The sequence below is a fragment of the Ovis aries genome, chromosome 7, assembly GCF_016772045.2.
Source record: "Ovis aries strain OAR_USU_Benz2616 breed Rambouillet chromosome 7, ARS-UI_Ramb_v3.0, whole genome shotgun sequence".
Taxonomy (NCBI): domain Eukaryota; kingdom Metazoa; phylum Chordata; class Mammalia; order Artiodactyla; family Bovidae; genus Ovis; species Ovis aries.
In genome coordinates this window covers 81,262,837-81,287,112 of record NC_056060.1, presented here as the reverse complement: position 1 = coordinate 81,287,112, position 24,276 = coordinate 81,262,837, and the positions used below count along the sequence as shown (strand labels likewise).

Genomic DNA, 24,276 nt, shown 5'->3' with positions numbered 1-24,276 from the left:
ATGAATCATCCCAGGTCAGTGCCTCTCTGGGAGGGGTCCTTAAGCAGGTTAGCTCAATCATGTGAAGAAAAACTGAACAAAATTTATATTATTCGTATTTATTACATGAAAGCTCCTACCAGGAGGAGAACAGCTAAACAAGGCCTTTACATAAACTATTCATTAGAGAAAAACTTATATTTATAAATCTTTAAGAAAAATTTCTCCAATGACTTTAACTTATACAGATTACATACCAGTAAAATCAATGATCAAGTATTGGCTGTCGGCCGATATTGGAGAAACAACAGCATTAGATTAGGGTTGAGAATTGGGAGTTAGGAAGTTTGTGAAATGTACTTTTAACCTTAGGAATTTTAAAGCATCCCAAATTATCTTTTAATGAGGCTGTTTACTTCATTTCTAAACATGCTATATTATCAGATGTGACATAAATAAAGGCTACTCCCTATTGACTGCTAAATAAAATATACCTGTTATCAAAGATTATTAATCTATTCAGGATCTTGAACACATCTAACTCAAATACAATCTATCTATGTATATGTCATTCGTACATGGAGGTCATTGCTTTTTGATGCATTGTCATCCTTCCTTCAAAATATGGCTTAATATGTTATCTTACTTACTAAACGACCCACACAGAAATAAATCCATCTATCCATCTTGCAATATATTAATGAAAAAAGAGACAAGGTTTATAAATCAAAACCTGCAAAAAGATTTTAAGACACATTCTTTCTGGTTTTTCTAACCATAATGTGATCTATGTAGATTACAATAAATTCTTTAACTAGAGAATTAAAATTTCTTAATATGCAGACTACCAATTATTTCTTTCATTCTGATTTAGGATCATAATACTTTTGTTTTGACTGGACCTCAAATTGAATCATTTAGATAGCTGTTCACTTAAATGTCCACTAACTCAGCTCAGCACTTTAACTTAAATAAGTTTATAAATAACTGGATATAAACAACTGCATCTTGTTACTGAATGTTTTACCTCTCCTCCCCCACATTACTTTCCTCTGCTGAACATTGGTTAGTCCCTAAGTCCTGTCCGACTCTGCGACCCCATGGACTGTAGCCCTCTAGGCTCCTCTGTCCGTGAGTTTTTCCAGACAAGCATATTGGAGTGCTTCCTTTTCCAGGGGATCTTCCTGACCCAGGGATGGAACTTTTATCTCCTGCATTGGCTGGTGGATTCTTCACCACTGAGCCACTTAGGAAGCCCTTCTCCATTGAGTAATCAGGTAGAATAAGGCTTCATCTTCCCTTTAAAGATCATTTGCTAATGTTTTTAAAATCTCTCTACTGTCTGGTCAGAATGAGTTTAGTATATTTTTCTTAGCATGGTATTTTCCTCTAAGAAATCTAGAATTTGGAATGTGCATAGAACAGTCAACAAACTCTAGATCAGGGAATTTATCTTAAAATAGGTTCATTTCAGATTTATAGCTGACTCACTGCTTTGTTTCCTACTCTTGATTACTTTGGGAATCAAGAGAGGTAAGATTTTGTTATTGACATGTGTGATGTAATCAAATTTATGTGACAACGTGTTAGGTTTGATCCCTGTTTTGTTAAATTCTATGAAAGAGGATGTGATTCATTCTGCAGCTGGCCTGTGTTCTGTTAGTACAACAATCGACAATAATAAAATCTATGTCCATTTGAAGGTCAGAAGTGATTTAAGACTGCTGTGTTTGTAAGAGCTATTGAAAGTAGAGTCTATTAGTTCTCTGGGTCTTTTAAGTTTCAACTTGGTATCATTTGTTTTAAAACATTTTAAAAACCAACTACCACCACATACTCTTTGAAACAATACTGCTGGTTTCCATCTTGCTCTGTAACCATCGGCCATTTCTTAGTTTCCACATTTTATCATCTCACTGACTACATTTTAGTAATAGGCATGGTGCTTTTAGATCTTTTCAAAAGAAATCTGTATATGAGGTACACAAATGCAATTGTTACTTATGCTGTTCCCTGAAGGATACATTTAAAAAAAAGAAAACCATTTCTCTGAGATCCCACTGACATTTATTTTGAATTTTTCTCCAAGTAAGTAGAGGAAACCTCCTTTGAAATCTGAAATGAAACATCAGTACTTTCCTGCCTTGTACACTGGCCTCTTGAGATGAAACTTCAACTACTCATACGTGTTCTCTGTAACCCTGCAGAGTCATCTAATCACCATGACTTCAACTTGCTCTTTTCAGATTTCAGGAAAACCTCAGTCCTCCTGGGTGAAAAGCAAATGATTAATTCACAAAGCCATCCAGGTGGCTGTTAACCTAGAATTTGTGTCTCTTCATTTGTTTTCAGCTCATTTGCTATTACTTCCACACAAAGTACAAAGCTTCCTGCTGCTGTGACAGGTGCAACATTAAATTCTGGTTTAAGATTTTACAAACTTGCCACTTTGCCTTCTGGGGGAAATGAAAGAAGGGTGAAAAAAAAACACAGAAAACCCAAGGATCTCTTACCTGTTGCTTGTTGTTAGGTGTGTATGGCAGCATGGTAGAAACATGGAACATGATCTCATAGTCTTTGTATGTTGTGTACAGAGAATGGGTTCCAGTGGAGTCAGCTACAGTAAAAAAAAAAAAAAGAGAGAGAGAGAGACAATTGTAAGAATAGGAAAAAACAGCTCATTTAAGAGAGACATCTCAAAAGGGGGGTGGGGACAGAAAATGGTTTAGGATGAAAAGATCCTAGACAAGATCTGGTATAGGAGTTTTTATCCATTTTTTATACCTGACCCCCTTTGGCAGTCTAGTGAGGCCTATGGATTCCTTCTTAGAAAAATATTTGTAAATGCATAGGTGTAATAAAAAATGGGCTTCCCAGGTGGGCTCAGTGGTAAAGAATCTGTCTGCCAACGCAGCAGACATGGGTTCGATGCCTGGGTGGGAAAGATTCCCTGGAGAAGAAAATGGCAACACGCCCCAATATTCTTGCCGGCAAAATTCCATGGGCAGAGGAGCCTGGTGGGCTACTGCCCACAGGGTCACAGAAGAGTTGGACACATCTTAGCAACTAAGCAACAACAAAGACAAAATACATAAATTTCAACAGAAATCAATGGATTAAAAAATACTGCTACCAAAATAATTTTAAAATGATGTAATAGCATAAGATTTCTGTACCAAGTTTTAGCAGTAAATCTAATAAATACTATAATTTTGACCTAGTGAAGTGCATAAGCAGTATCTTGAGATACCTCCAACAACAATATGGTATGAAAATACCTATACTTTCGATTGGTAAAATCACAGGTGGAGCCTATACTGCTGTGATTTGTTGCCTAGATTCATAATTGAAGGTAATGCTAAATTTCAACTAGAGATCAGTGAAATAAATGTAAAATTATTTCTCACCCAAGTTCACAGACCCCTGAATTCTGCCCACATCCTTCAAGTTCGGGACCTCTTTTCCAATACTTCTGACTCAAGCAGGAGAACCATTGTTTTGCTCTTAACAAACAGATGGAAACTTAACAAGACTGTAACACAGAGTAACAAAGGTTTTATAGCGATGTCTAATAGTTTAAGACTGCGTGTGTCTGTGCTCACTTTCCTTATTAAAAAAAACAACCTTGACCTCCTTGACTGTTATCAAATCAATGCATCTGTAAACACTTGGAAACCAAAGAGAATTATTAACTGTCCAGTTGAAGGCAAGTCTCTTTAGCCTTGAAGGACCTGGACTTACAGTCAAAATGAACGGAAGTGCATTCATTCTGGGTAAACTCAATCCTCCATCAACCATATTGTTGAGGAGCATTTTAAGAATGATGCAGCAAGTCAAAGCCTCTGGCATGTACCATAAAGCAGCAGTTCTCAAACTGGAGTGTACCTGGAGTCACCTGAGGGGCTGCTCAAAAGGTAGCCTCCCATCCCCCATGTCCAGAAATACTGCTCTGTAGGTGTGGGGCTGGGCAGAATGATCTATTTTAATAAATACCCTTAGGGGACTTTAACGCAGTAGCTGCACCGACCTTAGGCACTGTTCCAAGAATAGACCATAACAGCAGTTTGCAGAGATTCGCTAAGATATTCTAGGGCCCTGAGTTTCAACCTTGAGCTTCTTAGAGGATCTTAATTTTGAAGAGGGCATAAAATGCCAACAGTTTTAAAATCAAGATAATGTAGAATAAAGCAAGGACTACTTTTGAAAAACTGCAAAAATATGCACCAAAACCTAACTCCCCAAGAAAAACATCTTCTAAATGTTAATAACCACTACCACAAAAAACTACAAATTAACTACAATAAATCACTGCCCAACTTAAGACAGGTCTTGAGTATGAAGAAGGCATCCATTGTTAAAGACTCTTGATATAAATAGCTCCAGAACTCATAGGCACATTTTACAACTTTCAAGTCAGTGTGTCAACCTGATGAGTACTTACGTGTGTCTCAAATCAATTTTAAGCAAAATTAGTGAACTAAAAAAAAAAAGATTTTTTATTACATTTTGTTTTATATGTCTTTCTAATTCTAAAGGCATTACTGTCATGAAAGAAGAGTGGAGATGACCCTGAAGATAATTTGTTTCATATTTATTGTCTTTTCTCTCTTTCCTACACTTGGTGCATTTTATACAACAGATGCTATATGACCAGTCTTCTTCTGAGGAGCTTTGAAAATCCCAGCCTTGCTGATAATTTTAAACAGTTTGGAAGCCGTTTCAAAACTTTTAGTGATGGAAACTAGAGTCAAAACAATGAAATTTTCTTCTCTGAGAAGAAAGGAAATCAAAAATCTTGAAATTACTATATATACAACAGCATTGCTAAACTTTATCAGAGAAAATGGAAAATGAAGGTTTGTTATATTCTCTGAAGAATAAGGCATCAGAATTAAACAGAATGAAAAGGAAAGAAAATCACAGAAGATGATCATTGCGACAAAAATCTTTTTTCCTCTGGTTGAAAAGAATATGTACTGAGTAATTTCTAAAGGGAAAATATGCTTACAGAAGAGGGCTAAAAAGAAGATAACGCTCCTTCATATGTGTATGGAGCTTTAAAAATTAAAAAATAAATTCAGGCATCTTATAGGTCATCTTGATAATCACGTGATTTGCCTCCAAATTATACTACCAGTGACTGGTGTGTATCCACTAATAAGGTCAGCCCTCTACACTAAGTCATAGAAAGTAAAATTTCTAATATTCAAACTAGGTGATAAGAAGGTACTGAGTAATTGAGGAATGATAAGAATATTCCTTTCAGCTGCTTTGAAAAGGTGTAGATAAGTGAGAATATCCTACAATAGGCACTTCTATTTAAAGATGGTATGTATAGGTTAATAAGTTTGTAGAAGCAGTTTCAGATATGGTTAATGTCATATTCATTCTTGACTTCTCTTGGTGAAAGTCTTTTGCTTTAAGGGGGATAAAATTTGGATGATAAAGGTGGAGGTGTACAAATCTGAATCAGGAAAAAGGTATTCGACTTTTACATAATCACTTCCTGGTCACCAACAGATCTGAGTTGAGAAAAGCTAGATAAAGGAAAACAAGCCTAAGACATTTGATTTTGCGCAAGTTCCTAGTTTTAAAATATTTATGACTACCAGGAGAAAATAAATCTCATGAACTAAATGCAGGCAGACTAAGAAAGTCAACAGAATGAAGAAAGCTTAGGCTCAGTTTGTGAAGGTCCTTGACCCTGTAGAACACAAATAGTGCACAAGACAGGCAGTGGGACTAATCATCACCCATAGTTTGAAATACCAATAGCGTAATCATCAGCTGGCTGCTAAGGACCATCCATTTAAAGACTCCAGCTCTCCCTAGTACGTAAGCTTGCCTCAGGGCTTGGGGATGCAGAGGTCAGTGCTTGGAAGGAGCACAGTCAGGAGCAAGTATTGACGCCTGGAACACTGGCACGCATTTTAGATGAGACATGCATCTGCCCTTCACTACTGTTTCATCTCCCTCCCAAGTATTTGGGAAAAGCAAGAATCCCATCTGCTCTGGCATCTATCATATTTACTTGCATTTTCTTCAGTGTATCTTTAACCATCATCAGGAGGTGGCTTACTTCACCGAGGATGGGAATAGTCTGTAATACCACCCTTTGCCGTGACAGGAGAACTCACACTGTGTCAGTTCAAGGGGTGTGCATGTGTGCACGTGTACATGCCTGGGACCGAAGGTTTCTTAAAACCACTAACATCCTGTGAGAAAAAGATAAGCAGTGATGTGGGGTGGGTACTTAAGCAATCAGTCTGTTTTCTACATACAGAGCACTTTGCAAAATACCTGCAATTATCTGGATTCCAACTTGGAAGTAAGACGATCTGAATTCCAACACCTCCAGCATCATTTGCTAAATAACCACAGACAAGTCAATTTACTTCTCTGCCCCACCTCCAGCATCATTTGCTAAATAACCACAGACAAGTCACTTTACTTCTCTGCCCCTCAATATTCTCACTGTTGTGAGGACTGAAAATAGTATCCCATAAAAGATGCCTAAGAAACATGCTGATTGGAGTTTAGAATTTTCTGCAGTTGAGATAAAAAGTATAGCTGCCTTAAACAGGGCCTTTTGCATATTTCAATTTCTTGGCCAACTGCATCTCAGTAACACTCAAGAGAAAAACTTGATACTATAACACAGCTCAAAGTTAAGGAGGGAAAAAAACTTTTCTTCATTCATCAGTCTCTACAACTCCAAACGGTCCTTTAAATGTGCAAAGCATTTAAATAATGCCAGTTTTATTCTTTTATTTATCAAAGGTTAAATATCAGAAATACAGGATTTATTTTCTTTATGAAAAGTCTTAAATCTATTCTAAGACCCTGAAACTCAGTGATCATTATAACATTGCTGAAAAATGGGGGAGGCAACATGCATTCACTAAAATTGTGGCAAATGAATGAAGGCGGAGCTCTGAAGGAATGCTTTTCAAGAGTTTCTAAGTCTCCTGCATGCTGACTTGACAAACGCACCTTATTCAGGAAATAATTTCCCAAATAATAGTCCACATACACAACTGAAAATGAGGGTGGTCTCCAGCTTTCAAATAAACTGCTTGGTGGGAAGCTTGTTTTTGTACTTACTGTAGTGGGAGGGGATGGCAATTATCTAGAGGTTATGCCATCCAAATAAGGAAACAAAAAAGGAGAAAAAAATTCACTCTGGAAAGATTTTTCACTGCAGAACTGTTCCAACCCCTGACACAAATGTAGCTTGCTTGCTGGAAGGCCTTATTTATGAAACGGGAAATTGCGACTTCGTACAGAAAATTGCGAATAAGAAGAAATGGTTCAACAGTTTCACCAAACCTTCCTTTCCTTGAGCCTCTCTTTCTTTTTACCAAAACACTAAAATCTGAATACGTGACAAGTGGAGCTATCTCTTTAGATTGTTGGAGTAATTTTAGCCCAAGGGCTCAAGAGAGGGGATGACACAGCCACAAAGCACAGCTCTGGGCTTCACTGTCCTTATTTCGACTTTTATGCTTTCTCTGAATACATCACTAACCATAACACCAGGATATGACCTCCCCCCTTAATACTTAACCTCGGGCACCCTAGTTAATCCAAAGACGCCTCGTCTGTAAAATGGGGATGACTGGCATCTAGCAGAGTTTGCGGAGATTAAATGAGATGACATATAGAAACTATCTAGGACTTTGGCACTTGGTACAGGACCTGCTCTCCTATTGTAAATAAACAGAAAAATAAACAAAATATCTGAAACAATTCTTTTCCCCTCAAGACATCTTACAATAGGCAGCACTGGATAGTGATCCTGGAGGAAGAAGTATCAAAGGAGATGAGCCTTATGATCCTACCCAGCTTTCTACCGGAAGGTACTTTCAAAACAATCACACAGAGTAGGGATTTGAAGAGAGAAGCCAAAACATGCTGGAGGTCTGGAAGGCTGAGGTGTGGCTGATATCTGCTGGGCACAATACTGAAGAGGAGGAAAAGACACAGTGAAAGACACCCAGAAATCTGCACAGGGGTTCCCTTGAGTCTTGGGCTGAATATTAAGCTGCACAGGCATAGCGTGGGGTTCCAAAAGCCAGGGAAAGAAAAAACATCAGGGTGCATCATGGTACACCATGGTGGCTATAGTAAATAACACTATACAGAATAGTTGAAAGTTGCTAAGAGAGTAGATCTTAAAGTTTTCATCACAAGAAAAAAAAAACCGCTGCTACTGCTAAGTCACTTCAGTCGTGTCTGACTCTGTGTGACCCCATAGATGGCAGCCCACCAAGCTCCCCTGTCCCTGGGATTCTCCAGGCAAGAACACTGGAGCGGGTTGCCATTTCCTTCTCCAATGCATGAAAGTGAAAAGTGAAAGTGAAGTCACTCAGTTGTGTCCGACTCTTCGCGACCCCATGGACTGCAGCCCACCAGGTATGGTGATACATAACTAAACTTATTATGATGACCATTTTGGAATATACAAAAACACGGAGCCATTATGTTGTACACCCGAAGCTAATATAATGTTGTATGTCAATTATACCTCAATTTCAAAAAAAGAAAGGAAAGAGAAACTATTGGGGAAATAATTACCAGAGAATTGTCAGCCAAACAATTCTCACAGTTCACACAGGGCTGGAAGACATTGAAGTTCTGACCAGCCATAGCAGAGATACTTCGCTGAATATGCTGGTATTCAGGTGCAAGAGAAGTCATGCCTTAGTAGGAGCAGTAAATTAGCCAGAGAGTATAGACTACTCACGAACTGGAGTCAAGACTGCTGGGAGAAATATCAACAATCTCAGATATGCACATAATACCACCCTAATGGCAGAGAGTGAAGAGGAACTAAAGAGCCCGAATATTCACCTCATACCTGATGTGAAGAGCTGACTGGCTGGAAGAGACCCTGATGCTGCGAAAGATGATGACCAAAGCAGAAGGGGTGGTAGAGGATGAGATGGTTGGAGGGCACATCTTACTCAGTGAACATGAGTTTGAGCAAACTCCAGGAGACAGGGAAGGACCAGGAAGCCTGGTGTGTTGCCAAGAGTCAGACACAACTTAGTGACTGAACAACAACAACTACTCTTTTTTTTTTAAACTATGCTTTAAAAACGGAGAAGGCAATGGCACCCCACTCCAGTACTCTTGCCTGGAAAATCCCATGGCCTGGAGGAGCCATGGGGTTGCACAGAATCGGACACGACTGAAGCGACTTAGCAGCAGCAGCATGCTTTAAAAAATCGTAAGAACAAATAAAGATCAAACTGTTCTGTAACTAACTTAATTGCCTACCAAAATAAAACAACACTATTTAAAGAAAAGGACAAAATCCAGATCCTCAGTGATGAAACGTTCACAATATCCAGTATCCAATCAAAAATAACCAGACATATGAAGAAATAAAATGTAACTCAAAAGCATGAGAAAATCTGTTAAAAGGAAACCCCAAATGACAGAGATGATGGAACTAGCATGCAAATAGTTTGAAACAGCTATTATAAATACATTCAAGGCTTTAAAGGACATGAACCTAATGAAAAGAATATGGAAAATATAAGATTACTCCAAAAAAAAAGGGGGGGAGAGGGGGCAGAGAAAAGAAAAAAAAAAAAAAAAAAGAGAGAGAAAGCCTAAATGCAACTTCTAGACTTGAAAATCATAATATCTGAAATAAAAATTTCACTAGATTGACTAATAGCAGATTAAGAAACACGGGAAGAAAAGAAAACACAGTGAACTTAAAAACATTAACAGAAATTTTCCAAATATAAGCACGGGGGCAGGGGAGGGGGAAATATTAAAATAACTTGAGATGATAACTTAGATGCACAGGAAGAAACAAAGAACACTAGAAATTATAAATAAGAGAATAAATATAAAAATACTGTGTATAGAAAAAAAATTAAATCACAACTAGTAAGTGACTTAATATATATATAATTGGAGATTCAGAAGATGAGGTGCAGAAAAATAAAATGAGCTTGGCAAACAATGTTTGAATTTGATTAAGACTACAAATCTACAGATCCAAGTGGCAACTACACTGTCACATAGAGAGGGAGAGATCCTTTAGGAACACACGTTCTGGAAAGCATTTTCTCTTTTTAAGCATTATACTGAAAGAGTTTAGCACAATTCAAGATCAGGTAAGGTGTGGCGAGATCATCTCACAGCACACCAGAGTCTCATCTCTGGGAGTGTCATGGCCAGCAGAAGGCTGCTGGGGTGTGCAGGGGCTGGTTGATCCCTATGTCTTTTGGTCTATTATTGTTTAATACTCCCTTCAGTTATGATGTCAATAGTCCTTCTCAGCTGGGAGTAAGAGATAAACATGCATACCGTCTTCTTCAAGCTTTAGAGTGGAAACACTTTCCTACTTTTCAATGACTTTAGGAAATGAGCCTCTGAAAGGACAGAAAAGGAACCTGGGAACCCTCCTTTTCAGGAGCTATGCCTCAGAAGGTTACCGGGGGCAATAAAGGAGAGTAGCTCAGTGAAAAGGAACCTGCCCTTGACTAATGTATTGCGTAACTGTAAAATGTGTCACTAGAGGCAGTTTACTAATCAAGGTCTTTGCAGTTATTGGGGCAAAATGTGCAAGGTGCTCATTTTGCTTATTCCACTCCCTTACATGATGCCACATTGCTTAGGAATGGCCCTGCTACCTACATTTCTCATATTGTCCTTTCATCAAGAGATGGCTGCTGCTAAGTAGCTTCAGTCGTGTCTGACTCTGTGCAACCCCATAGATGGCAGCCCACCAGGCTCCCCGTCCCTGGGATTCTCCAGGCAAAAACACTGGAGTGGGTTGCCATTACCTTCTCCAATGCATGAAAGTGAAAAGTGAAAGTGAAGTCGCTTAGTCGTGTCTGACTCTTCGCAACCCCATGGACTGCAGCCCACCAGGCTCCTCCGCCCATGGGATTTTCCAGGCAAGAGTCCTGGAGTGGGGTGCCATTGCCTTCTCCAAAGAGAAAGAGAGATGGCTAGGAACGTGTAAATACACAAATAATAAACGGACTCAATGGACATGAGTTTGAGCAAAATCCAGGAGATAGTGAAGGACCAGGAAATGATAAATAATCTTACCAACTCCGATTCTGACCATTCATTGACAGAATCAAGGCTCTTATTACATTTTCTTCCCAGACCCTTTTAATAGCTCTCTGTGGTAATTATAATTTACATAACACAACAAACTGGGACAATGTGAATGAATTACAGAGTAAATGTCAGAATATCTTGATAGAATTTAAGGGCATATTGAGATTTAATATTTTCTGCAGTCGCAAGCAGAGTATGGAACGTTAAAATAATATTTAAGAGTCTAGGCTATTTATGGTTTTTCATAGGCTCTCTTGCATGTCGTTTCCAAGTTGGCAACAGCAAAACCATGGCAACAGGAAATTCTTCCCTGCAGTGGAGTTTATGAATGCTTTTCTGTTTTCATGACTTGACTCCTTATTTAATTTCCTGTACAGAAAATCAGAGTGATTACTATAGACTGCAATACAGATGTGCTAATCCAAAGACCTTCTCAAAGAAAAACAGGTCACAGGTGTCTATGGATGGATATTGAGATAAAATTTAAAATTTGCTTCCACACAGACACACAGCAGAAGTCAACATACTCTAGATATTTGAGAACCTAACTCTTTTATTAACCACCTGGGAAAACGGAATGGACAAACCTCTATATTCATGAGCTGCCGATAAACAGACTGCTGCACTAGTGTGATTTTAATCAACACATTTTATGAGCCAAACTAATACCAAAGCTAAGAAGCCTGTTTGCTTGGAGATTAAGTTAGACTATCAACAGTAAAAACAGAAAATAAACAAAAACATCTCAAGACAGTAAAATATAAAAGTGATTAAGAAAACCCTACAATGGCTGACTACACAGATATGGACAAGGATTATGAAATGCGTTAATGAAAGTCAAGACTTCTGGGGCTTAGGATCAGATGGTTGTTAAGTTGAAGGAGTTTTTAGTCACTCTAACGTTCAGCTAAATACAGTGAAGCTTATGTAACACTATCCAGGAGGAATTCTGCATCATCTCCATCCATTGCTTCCTATCTTTCACACTTCTGATAACACTACTTGTTTTTACATTCCAATCCTAAATTCTTTGATTATGGTCTTCAATTGTCTTAAAGCCAATCGTCCGAGACTGGCTTCCTCTCCCCCATCACCAGCAGTATTCTACAGTTAGTGGCAGTGTTGTTTTACGGGTAACTTAGCAGGCGAACATCAACACAGCAGGAGGACAATAAGCCTGGTAGGAGGGTATAAGTATTTCTTACTTTTGGTGTCAAGCTGCGCGCGATACTTCTCAAATCCTTTGAGCCGAACGCGTTCTCCCAACAGCTGGAGGAATTCCTCAAAGGCTGGGCCGGCTGATTCATTGTTGTACATCTCTTCTTCCGTGCTCTGTCCAGCTTTGCAGTACATGATGCCTACTTTCTGCTGATAGTTCAGCTGTGAAGGCAGGTGATACAATGCATATAAATATAGGCAGATCCACTCTGCCCACTTAAATGCTAGTAAGTCCTGTAGGCCATATGCCCATCAAGTAGCTAACCTCTTTCTTCTCTTGAAACCCTTCTGCTTTTGTTCTTCCCCTTTTTTAAAAAAGGAGGCCTTATGAATTTAATAGTAAAGGTCTATTTTACAAAAGATGCCTTTGGAAAAAAAAAACCTTGTTTTACAACACTGTGTTAGTTTCACGTGTGTAGCAAAGTGATTCAATTACACACACACATGCACACACGTTCTTTTTTAGGTTCCTTTCCCCTGTAGGTTATTACAAAGCACTGGGTACACTGTGCTATACAGTAGGTCCTCCTTGGTCATCTATTTTATATGGCCCTGTGTATACGTTCCTCTTTGGTCACCATAAGTTTACCAAACAAACTATGGCAAATAAACAACCAAGTTTATTTTCTTTGTCTGTGGGTTTCTTTCTTTTACAAAAATATACTTTAAACTGTTTTGCACTAAAAGCCCATTAAAGTTCTTTTAACATTTGGGGAGGTAAAATTGGAAAAGACTTATCTCCCAAGGCCATTTTTCCAAATACACTAAGTTATAAACCTTGGTTATTACCTCTGCGACAGCTATGAGCATCATCAACACTGTACTTTTCAAGTTATTTTTCTAAACGATGAGTCTCTAGATAGAAATTTTAAAAGGGGCCCTCATACGGCAAATCACAACGAAAACAAAGCATTCAAGAAATTTCAATATAACATTAATCAAAACATGTATTCATCATTGAAACGTTTAGTCATCCTATAAACAAATTTTAAAATTGTATTAGTCATTTAAGAAATGAATTTTTATATTAAAATTTAGACATTTAATTCTCCAGTGAAATCAGGGTAATCCATATTCGTGAAGCCTATTTACAGACTAGCACTGCGACTACTGTTATCAATAAATTTTTATCTCATAAAAGGAAAGGGGGAAGAGGCAAAATTTTAATAGCTAACACTTACTGAACAGCCACTATCTGCCAATCACTGTTTAGTGACTAAATTACATTAGCTTTCCTCACAAAAGCCTGCAAATATTACCCCATATGACCAAAAGACAAAGAGAAGTTCAGAAAAGGGAACAGTAAGAGACACACAAGATCATGAACTGTCAATCCTGTGATTCGGCTCTACTTAATATAACCAGGATTCAATCAGGCTTGTTTTGCTGAATTTCTGTCACTCCAACATACGTCCACAGCGCCTTATTTGCAATTCCAAAGTTGAAAGGTATAAACCAAACTTAAGCAAACATATTTGGCAGCAAAACTTCCTATGAGCTGACAATGAATGCTGTTTAACTTACTCCTTCCTGTGAATATTCGTATCTTTGGAAATATTAACGTGTTTGATGGTGGGGTGCTGCCCCAGATTCCACTGGAACTTGCTCTAAGTGGATCTTGCTCTAAGTGGAACTTGCTTCTAAAGCTGGATCTTTCTGAATGCGGAAACGTATCTGCTCCTACTGTTTTACAGAGGACTGTAAACCTAAACAATTCTTTTCAACTTTCCAAATCAAATGGTTCAGAATGGTAGTTAACTAGAAAACGTTATCAGGGAACTCCTGCTTGCTTTAGCCTCTCCTCACTAACTAGTTGACAAGGAAGGTTCGGAAGTTTTACATGACCCGTGGACATGAGAGCTGCTTAGGAGTTCTGTAATTGTGCAGAATTGACTCTCCTCTGCCTACTCCAGTGAGCGCAGGGCAAAGTTCCAGATCTGAAACCTTCAAGTAACTGTGTCTACTGATGTTGGAATTTTAAAAAAATAGCATACAACCTTGCATTATTGCTGCTTCATTTTAATTATTAACAGAAACACTTTTAGGATTTAGTTCATTTTTTTGGTATGCCACATGCAATTAAAAAAAGAAGAAGAAGAAAAGAGTAAAACCTGCCACATGCCACTGGTAGTTGGGCTCCTTCAAAGGTCTGAATGTGACTAATAGAAGGGAACTCCCACAGGTGGAGCCTTCATCTTGGCTTTCCAATTAAGCTGAGTATCCTATTAAGTCTCAACAGTAGCGTAGGCTCTATGTCTGCTACAAAAGAAGTCCTTAACACAGCCAGCTTCTTACTCTCTCCCTGCAGGGAGAGCTACCAAAGAAAGGAAGCAATCTGGAGAAAGGAAGGAGCTTGGAGTTATTTGCTATTTGGCTCTGTGCCTCCCAGATCAGCCTTCCCATGCAACAATGTAAAACTTGTTCAGTAGAAAGCATCTCAGTGACCCTGGATTTGTGGGTGGCTTTTTAAACTTCTTAGATAAAGGTCTAGGATTTCACTGCGAAACATTCAAAAGGACTCACTTATTTATATATACAAAAGAGCTCTCTTTGGAGAGAAGATAAGCAAGGAAACTTCCCCCAAACCACTGCAGGAGCAGAAGGCAAGCACAATGAGACAGTGTGCTGCCTTCTTTAGGCGGGTTTCTCATATTCCGGTGACTCCACCCGCAGACAGAACAGACCAATATTTGCTTGTTGTCAAAGGAAAGCTCCTTTAGAAGGATTTGGAAATTTGGTAGAATGTCAAATTTCCTCCAATTTGAAATGGTGCCGAAGGTCAGTGCTCCATCCTTGAAGGTGACACTGTGACTGTACCCTTGGTTTCTGCTGCAATGGAATCAAGGTGGGTGTCATTCTCTGAACTCAGGTTCCGGGAATCCTTAGTTAGCAACCTTGTTCCCTGCCCAGAACATGACTAGTTGTAAAGGAGGAGTTATATAAGTATAATAAGGAACATTTCAAGACAAATAGCAACTGGAAATGGAGTTAGAGCTATGGTTTGGGGAGGGCTTGAATTGTTATGATATTATATAAAACAGGATTTTTTTGAGACACAAGCACATCTATGAATAGATAATACTTTCCTGCAACGATTAGCATGGTTATGATGATGCCAGAAGCCATCCTGGAAACAGGCTGGGTTTATCCAACTGTTTAGGATTTTGCTTTCGGGTGTTCATGGAGTCATGCTCTGCAGCTCCATGCTTGCATATGAACTCCATAGCAACTGTTTACACGGAGCACTGAGGGAAGTATTTGTATTGTAAAAAGCGATTATGGTCAATCCAACAGGACTAAGGCTCTGTTTGAGATGAAAGTGTCTTTCAACAGCCACCAAAAGTGATATGGACTCCCACAGCTGGGAGCAGCAGTATTCAGGGTTGCTGTCTTCTCATAAAACAGGCACTTCAACACAGAATCATAGAAGCAGGTACAGCAAAATCTGGCTTATACAGCCCAGAGTTCCTGGGAATATGCATGATATAGTCAGGGCCCTCCATCAATAGAAACAGGTTTGAATTACCAAGTTCTCAGAGACCTCTTAAGAAGTTCTGAACTTTCACCTCTTCTTCCTGACGTCACACCCAGAAGGCAGCACTGGGGGTGGCACAGATCGTGAGAAAACCCCCCATGTCTTCCTTTCTTACAAGACCTTTTTAAATTGTCTGCTTTAATAGGGGGATTTAAAACTTTCCCTGTGAACTGTCTCATCATCTAGCAGTGCTCAAAGTGTGGGTCAGGAACCCTTGAGGGGTGCTTGAGCTTTGCTCCGGGGCAGTTAATTGGAAATAATCTGATCCTTTCAGTTTTTCCTTTTAAACTCACAGGTCTTATCAGAGTACTGTTTAATTTGAGGATAATCCTGTCCCATTATTGAGGGAAAGTCATTCTAAGATTTTACCCAATGCCATGGGAACTATGAGGTTTTTCCAGGCTGCCTGCTGAGAGCAGACACTGTTCTCAGCCACGCAGAGGTCTGAGGATTTGCCTCACTCAGTCTTAGGGTGGTTCCTACCCTGGCTGCAAATACTTTCCTCAAATACTCACATTTACTCTGGTGGCTCAGATGGTAAAGAAACTGTCTGCAATGTGGGAGACCTGGGTTTGATCCCTGGGTCGGGAAGATCCCCTGGAGGAGGGCATGGCAACCCACTCCAGTATTCTTGCCTGGAGAATCCCCATGGACAGAGGGGCCTGGCAGGCTACAGTCTATGGGGTCACAAAGTGTCGGACATGACTGGGTGAGTAAAGCACCAGTATCCAGCTCAGCAAATCCTTATCTCCCTGGACTCACATCTCAGTCTTCACTCAGGGAGACCTCTGGGCTTCGACTGGGTGGCCCCTCCTGGCTGAGCAGCCTGGGAACTCAGGCTGAAAGCTGGTGTGATTTTTACTGTTCATTTGGTTCCCATTGTCCTTTGTTGCCTGACTCCAACATCATAAAAACCACTGTTTCATTGGTTTGCCTAGTTTGTAAAAATTGTTTCAGATGGGAAAGTAAATCTAGTTCTTCTCTTTTAATCTTGGCTGGAAATAGAAATCTGCCTCCATTTTCAAGTCATATAATTTCTGGACAGTAAACTGCATCTGTTTGAGGCATACGGTTTAATGATTTCTAACAAACCCACACTCAGTCAAAATACAGAACATTTCTTTTACCCCAAGCCCCCTGGTTCCCATTTGCTGTATATGCCTGTATCAACTGACAATCACTGCCTCTGACAATCACTGCCTCAGACGATCACTGTTCCATTTTTTTCCCACTGTAAATTTGTCCGTCTACATTTTTAAAGATTTTTCAGCATTCTAGAAATGTGGCTTCTACCTTTTATGTTTTACAGCTCAGGAAATGGTTAATTTTAATCCAATTGTCTTAATCGTTCTTTGAATGTACTTTTTCCTCTGGCTATTTTTAGATTGTTCTCTTTTTCATTTAATTTCAGCAATTTTTACTACAATGGACCTATATCTGACTTTCTTTGTGTCTACCCTGCGTACCTTAGGCAGAGTTCCTTGACTCCGTTTTGTGTGTGTTTCATCAGTTTTGGAAACTTCTCTAGGGGTATTTCTTCAGACATTGATTATGTCTTGAAATACTGCTTTAATTTCTCTTCCTCTTTTCTGGGAATTCCATTACACATATGTATTCACTGTGGCCCACATGTCTTTCAGGCACTTTCCTGTATTTCTCATGTTTTCTTATCTACATTATTCAATTAAACATTTTCTGGTAACTTCAATTCATCATCTTTCTCTTCTGTTGTGTCTAATGTGCTCTGTAAAACATTTGCTGCAATTTTTAACTTCCGGGGTTTTCTTTTTCCCCCCTCCAGTTCTAGAATTTCAATTTGATTTTTAAAAAAGCAAATCCAAGTTCTGCAGTGATCCTTGACCTCTGTTTTTTATTTCTGCAGGTCCCATGAAATCAATGAAAACTCTAAACAGTAGCCACCTAACTTTTAATGTGTACTTTGGCCACACTTTAGCCCCAAGCCTCTTACAAATCAGCAAATGCCCCAAGAAAAAAACTGCTGCGGAATGATTTAATTTTGATGAATGCAAATTTCTCAATTATTTCTTTTCTAAACCAAGATTTTGATATTGTTTCTAAGAACGCTTCACTAACCTTAGGTCACAGATTTTCTTCTATGTTTTTGTCACAGATTTTTAAAGTTCTACATTTCAACCTATGATTCATTTAAATAAATTTCTGTATAGTGTGTGAGGTTAAGTTCATTATTTTGTCTATGTAATTGTTTCAGCACCTTTGTTTGAAAAGCCTGCCTTTCTTCCACTGAATATTTTTATACCTTTGTCAAAAATCAGTTGGATAGATTTGTGTGGGGCTGTTTTTGGTTTCTCTATTTCATTTTTTATTGAAGGATGATAAATGGTACTGTATTTTATTTTCCATTTCCCCATGTTCATCAAAAGAGATCCAACTGATGTTTGTGAGTTGATGCTGAATCACACAACCATGCTGGACACAGCCTGCAGTTCTAACACGTCTCGGTAGATTTCCTGGGGTTTTGTACACAGACTATCACGGTACCTGGCATAGGTACACGTTCGCGTTTTCCTTCCCTCTATCCACATGCCTTCCTCTTCTCGCCTTATTGTACTGACTAGACCTTCTAGCACTATGTTGAATAGCAACGGTGGCTGTATACATCTTTGTCTTTACCTTTAAGTCTTTAATCAACTGTGATGTACGCTGCAGGGGTTTTATAGGTGTACTTTGTTTTCTAATCCAGTGGAAGAAGTTCCTCTTATTTCAGTTTATATTGTTTGTGGCCATTACGGCTTTCCTCATCCCAAGATCCCCAGCCAGTCTGCTTCCTTTTTTTCCACCTTTCAGATTCACATTTGCTTCATATACAGTAGTTGTACTTAGCAAATGCATCTATTCCATGCTTCTAGAAGCAAAAGTCTAAACCTATTTATTAAAAGCACTGATTATTCTTAGCGGGTAGACTTATCTGAGGCAAGTTATTCTGCCATTAGATATGAAGACCTTATTCATTCTTTAAATCCTCACGATTCATATCGACAGCATTTACTTTGGTTTGTTCTTCATAAACATGATAACTGTTTTAACTACTTTCTAAAGATTTATCACTGTACTGTCCTCCAAAAGAATGACAAAGAGATTAGAAAAATTCAGTGTTGGGAGTGAAAAACATGCTAATTAGAAACTTTATCCTCATCGGAGTTTACTAACAAAAATCAAACTGCTTTAAAAAAATGACATATGGATACTGGGAAGGAAAATCGTTTTTTTTTTAAATCTGTCTGAAATGCTGTCAAAATTATTTATATACATGTGCACAGATTCTATTTTTATCTTTGACATAATGTAAAGGAAATATTCTAGACACACATTTTATATTCTATACACATATAAAGGAAATATTCAATAAACACATTCTATATAAATATTCTATAATAATATGTTTTGTAAAAGTTCTCACAAAAATAGAAAGCTTCATACTGCTATTAAATTTGATGATTTATGTACTTGTATTGATTTGATATTAAGATGAATTTCGGTTATATAGGAATAGGCTCTTCATTGCAGCACTGTTTGTAACAGTAAGACTGGAATCCATCTAAATGTCTATTAATAGAGAAACTGATTAGATAAACTTTGGTACAGCAACTAAACAGAATATTATGCAGCCATAAAAACAATGGGAAAACTTCCTGTGTACTGACATGGAAAGATCTTCAAAATATATTACTAAGTGAAAATGGAAATGCGTATAGCATGCTATATTTTGTTTAAGAAAAAGGGAAATAAGACTACATATGCATTTTTGGTGTATCTGTATAAAGAAACATCAGAATACATAAGAAACTAATAAAAGTGGAAACAGAGGGGAGAAGAGAGCTGAGAGACAGGAACAGGGTAGAAATGGGATCCTTCAATGTAAACACTTTGATTTTTGGCTCATGTGAAGGTATTATTAATAGCAAAACTAGCTTTTTATTTTAAAGCTGAATTTAAAGCACAATTCAGTTTAAAATCAAGAAGACTGAAATATCTAATCAGTTCCTCAGTCTTTTTGGACTGTGAACCAGAGTCCATACTGCAGGTCTTAGCCATGCTGAGTTCCTTCACTATAAACTACAGTCCTACTAAGCCAAACGTCTTCCAAACACTACTGCTTTCAGTCATATTAATCATAGACCTTACCTCTAGCAACGACTCCATTCAGTCACCCACCTATCAGCCACAGCCAGGCAAACAGCATGGATGAACCCATGCAGAGTAATCACTACTTGTGTGCAGACAAGAGAAAGAGACCAATGCCACGGGCTTCTTTCCCTGATCTGATGACTGTCACGTATATTTCTTCCTGATAATGTACATATGGAACCAATCTGGTGGCCTTCTGAACTTTACACAGGCATTAACTGATATCGTAACCTAGAAGAAGATCAAAATTCCAGGAGTGTTTGTTGTTTTGCCAAAGCTTCATTCATAGACAATGTTGTTTTCCCTACGGCTCATTCTTTAACTCCAGATGCCTGAATCAAAGAGAGAAGTGGCTGGTCAAACTCATTTATCATCAATAAAATAATGCACCAGGGCAATGAACAGGCTAAGTCAGCAAAGAATTTCATTTATTCCCTAAACCAAAAGAACAGCACTATTCATTATCAAATAAAGATTGCTTTTTTTCCTTATATCTATTCTTGAGATGTATATTGCAGACCTAATTAGATATGATTATTTTACCCCTTTAACTTCAATAATTTGAAGGGCAACATTTTAAAGAACAGAGAATCCAATAAATGTTTTCATTTCTTTGTATTTTCAATAAGTATCTAGAAAAACAGTGGAGATATTGGTTTAGATAAAACCACTACTATGTACATGAAACTTGACATTTCCTAATGAAAACAGGTCTTCCAATTTTCTCTACTACAGACTAGCAATTTTACTTTATTTTTAAGTTCTATTCTGATCTTGGTTTTTGCATGTTATACTTAATATTAGGCTCTGCAGCCGGTAGCAATAAAACCTGGAGCCATATTTCCAGTTTCTTCTCCTACTCAAGGGGAGAGAATGGGAAGATGGGGTGCAGAGTGTATTGGGTAAGAAAGCAGACGCTGGAGTCTGAAATGTATCCTAACTGTGATCTGGGGGGGGGGGGTCCTTCACCCTCTTTGTGCCTCAGTACTCTTGTCAGCAAAGCAAGAATAATAGCATATATATCAAAGGATTCTAAGGATTAATTAAAATAATTCATGTAAATTGCTTCACAGTTCCTGGCTTAGTCACTGCTCAATAAAAAAATATCTATTTTTATAACTGCCTGACACTCCTGCTCAGCGGGATTGCTCGCTGTCCCATACCCACAAACCAAGTTCCTATCCTGCTGTGCTTTGTTCTCATTGTTCTGAGTCTAGACCACCACATCGCTTATTTTCTGGACCGATGAAAGGTCCATTTCATCCTGACCCATCTGATTAATCGTGACTCGGCCCCACTGGCTTGTTTGTTAACAGTTCTGTTATTATACTCATTATATTAAACCCACCTTTTATTATAGCAATTTATGACTCTGTTTCCTTCATAGGTAAAGACTGCGTCTTACTAGCATACAGTATTTATTAATAAAAATCTGCAAAGAGTGGTTACTGAACATTTACTGGATTTGAAAAGTTATGCTTTTTACTTATAAAAGTAAGCATGAGATATTATACTATCTATAACAGCAAGATGCTTATAAAGATGAAATGAGATAAAGCATGTAAATGGCTGCTGCTGCTGCTGCTGCTAAGACACTTTAGTCGTGTCTGACTCTGTGTGACCCCACAGACGCAGCCCACCAGGCTTCCCTGTCCCTGGGATTCTCCAGGCAGGAACACTAGAGTGGGTTGCCATTGCCTTCTCCAATGCATGAAAGTGAAAAGTCAAAGTGAATTCGCTCAGTCGTGTCCGACTCTTAGCGACCCCATGGACTGCAGCCCACCAGGCTCCTCCGTCCATGGGATTTTCCAGGCAAGAGTACTGGAGTGGGGTGCCATTGCCTTCTCCGATGTAAACGGCTACTAACGAGTGATTATTTTATCATCATCCAGTGTTCACCACGCGCCTGGCATTGCATTAAGTGCTCTGCACGTGTGATATCCTTGAAACAGGGCCTGGAATAATGATCTTTCACTTTCTTTTCACTTTCACTGTCACTTTCACTGCTGGCAGAATGATCTTTTCACTCCGTTGCACGGAGTAGGTGAGATAAAGGTGTTTTTTAATGACCGATGAAGAAAAACAGCATTAATACGGCAAATCTAAAAGTAACTGAATTACCCGTAGTATTAAAAAGTTGGCAATATATAATGAAATTCTTAATACTTCACAGTGTAGTTTGGAAGATCAAAATAATTTGATATGTGCAAAAAGGAATAGTGGAAGTGTTAGTAGCTCAGTCATGTCTGACTCTGTAACACCATGGACTATAGCTTGCCAGGGTCCTCGGTTCATGGAATTCTTCAGGCAAGCATACTGGGGTTGATTGCCATTCCCCTCTCCAGGGAATCTTTCTGATCCAGGGATCGAACCCAGGTCTCCTACTTTGCAGGCAGATTCTTTACCATCTGAGCCAGAGAAGAAAACTTATAAATCTTACAAGCCAAAGTGAGTACCCTGCAAATGCATATCCAGCATTCAGGACTCCTAAGGCAAAACAGTACTGCCTCTGAAGCCTCACTCCTCTCAAGTGTAAAAGGCCAGTAACTGGAACCTGCCATACAGGGGTGCCGTGAGGGTTAAAGCAGATGATGCTGGTAAAGAGCTTAGAACAGTGTAATAAGTAAATATACATACTTATCTAAAGTGTCTCCATCATAAGAGATGCTTTCAAATTATCTCATAAGTGAAGATCCAGGACCATGATGGGAAAACTAAATCCTGAGTTAATTCAAATTTGCTAAGTCACAAGCTGTTCTAAATTCATGACAATGTGCAACCATTGGCGAGTTATTTCATCTTTTGATTGCCCTTTAGATGATAACAGAAATGGACATCAATCAACAGTGAAAAGCCCAGGAAGTTGTGAGGAAGCTGAATGTGAAAGCACGGGTTAGCCACAAAGCACATGATCATTTCCTAAAACTTGGGAATCACAATGTTTACTTCAGTTCCCACATAAATATCAGAGTCTAGTCAAATGAGAAACAAATTTTTGTATTTTTGTGAAATGCTATCTTTTATATCATATAGATATAACTTACATCTGTTCTTTTGTTCACTTCAGCTTTTAAAAATGGTAAATGAAAAAAAAAAGTAACAAAGATCTGAAAGGTAAAATGCCACAGGATAGCAAGCAAATAATGTTTTCTTTATCTGAGAATAATTATGTGAGCTGTTAAAGTAGAAAAGATTTTAAAGGAATTATTTAAATAAAATTTAAAGGGAGATGTAGAGGCTCCTTTCAGTGAGTTCAGTTTTTTTTGTGCTAAGTTGCTTCAGTCATCGGCTACAGTCCATGGGGTCGCAAAGAGATGGACACGACTGAGCAACAAACACACAATTCAAACTATGAATCTCTTTAAATTTAAGGATGTACAAAGCATGAAATTTCAAAAAATGATGACACAAATGGAAACTAACAATATTTTGCAGTGATTCAAATACATTATAAGCACCTAGAAGCATTCCTTTTTCAAAATCTGTTATCTGTAAAGTCACCAGAATAATCAATTTCTCAAAAGGATTCCAAGGCATTAATAAAATTTCCTTACCAAAAATACAACTCCCCAGACTAAGCCCCTAAGTATGTGTGTCCTGTGTCTTTTATCAGTATAATCCTGGGCTTTAAATGCTATGAATACATAAACAGAAAGAGAGGCCAAGTAGTGGTATCCCTTAGTTCAGATACAGTGCTGCTCACACAGAATAGCAGGTTTTAAACTTCCAGATTCTACTGCCTAGTAAAATTTCCAAAATAAAATTGGGGAGACTTATCTAGACTGCCAAACTGTAGTTTCACTGAGAAAGCATTATAGAAAACATTTAATATATATGATCATCAATAATTTATGAAGGAAGGGATAAACAGTTTAATATCCCCCAAGATGAGGGCAGGAGGAGAAGGGGTCGACAGAGGATGAGATGGCTGGATGGCATCACTGACTTAATGGACATGAGTTTGAGCAAACTGGGAGACAGTGAAGGACAGGGAAGCCTGGCATGCTGCAGTTCATGGGGTGGCAAAAAGTCGGAATGACTTATTAGTGACTGAACAACAAAAATAAGAAGCCCAGCATTTCAGAATAATGGGCAGTTTTATGAATTAAATAAATGTTCCTTTAAGCTAAATTCATTATAGTGCTTTCATCTTTCTTTGTGGAAGTGAAAGCTGCTCAGTTGTGTCCGACTCTTTGTGACCCCACGGACTAGATAGTTCATGGAATTCTCTAGGCCAGAATACTCTAGTGGGTAGCCTTTCCCTTCTTCAGGGGATCTTCCCA

At 38.5% G+C, this 24,276-nt stretch overlaps 1 protein-coding gene across 18 annotated transcripts in view; it reads right to left on the bottom strand.

Annotated features, from left to right (window-relative positions):
- Positions 1 to 24,276, bottom strand: part of SIPA1L1 (signal induced proliferation associated 1 like 1) — a 502,483-nt gene that overhangs the window by 83,900 nt on the left and 394,307 nt on the right. For all 18 annotated transcript variants that reach the window (XM_060418233.1, XM_060418234.1, XM_060418236.1 and 15 more), the window contains 2 exons: positions 12,279 to 12,453; positions 2,493 to 2,596 (listed from right to left, as the gene is read on the bottom strand). In XM_060418233.1, the coding sequence (XP_060274216.1) occupies positions 2,493 to 2,596; positions 12,279 to 12,453 (279 nt within the window). The remainder of the gene's footprint in view (positions 1 to 2,492; positions 2,597 to 12,278; positions 12,454 to 24,276) is intronic.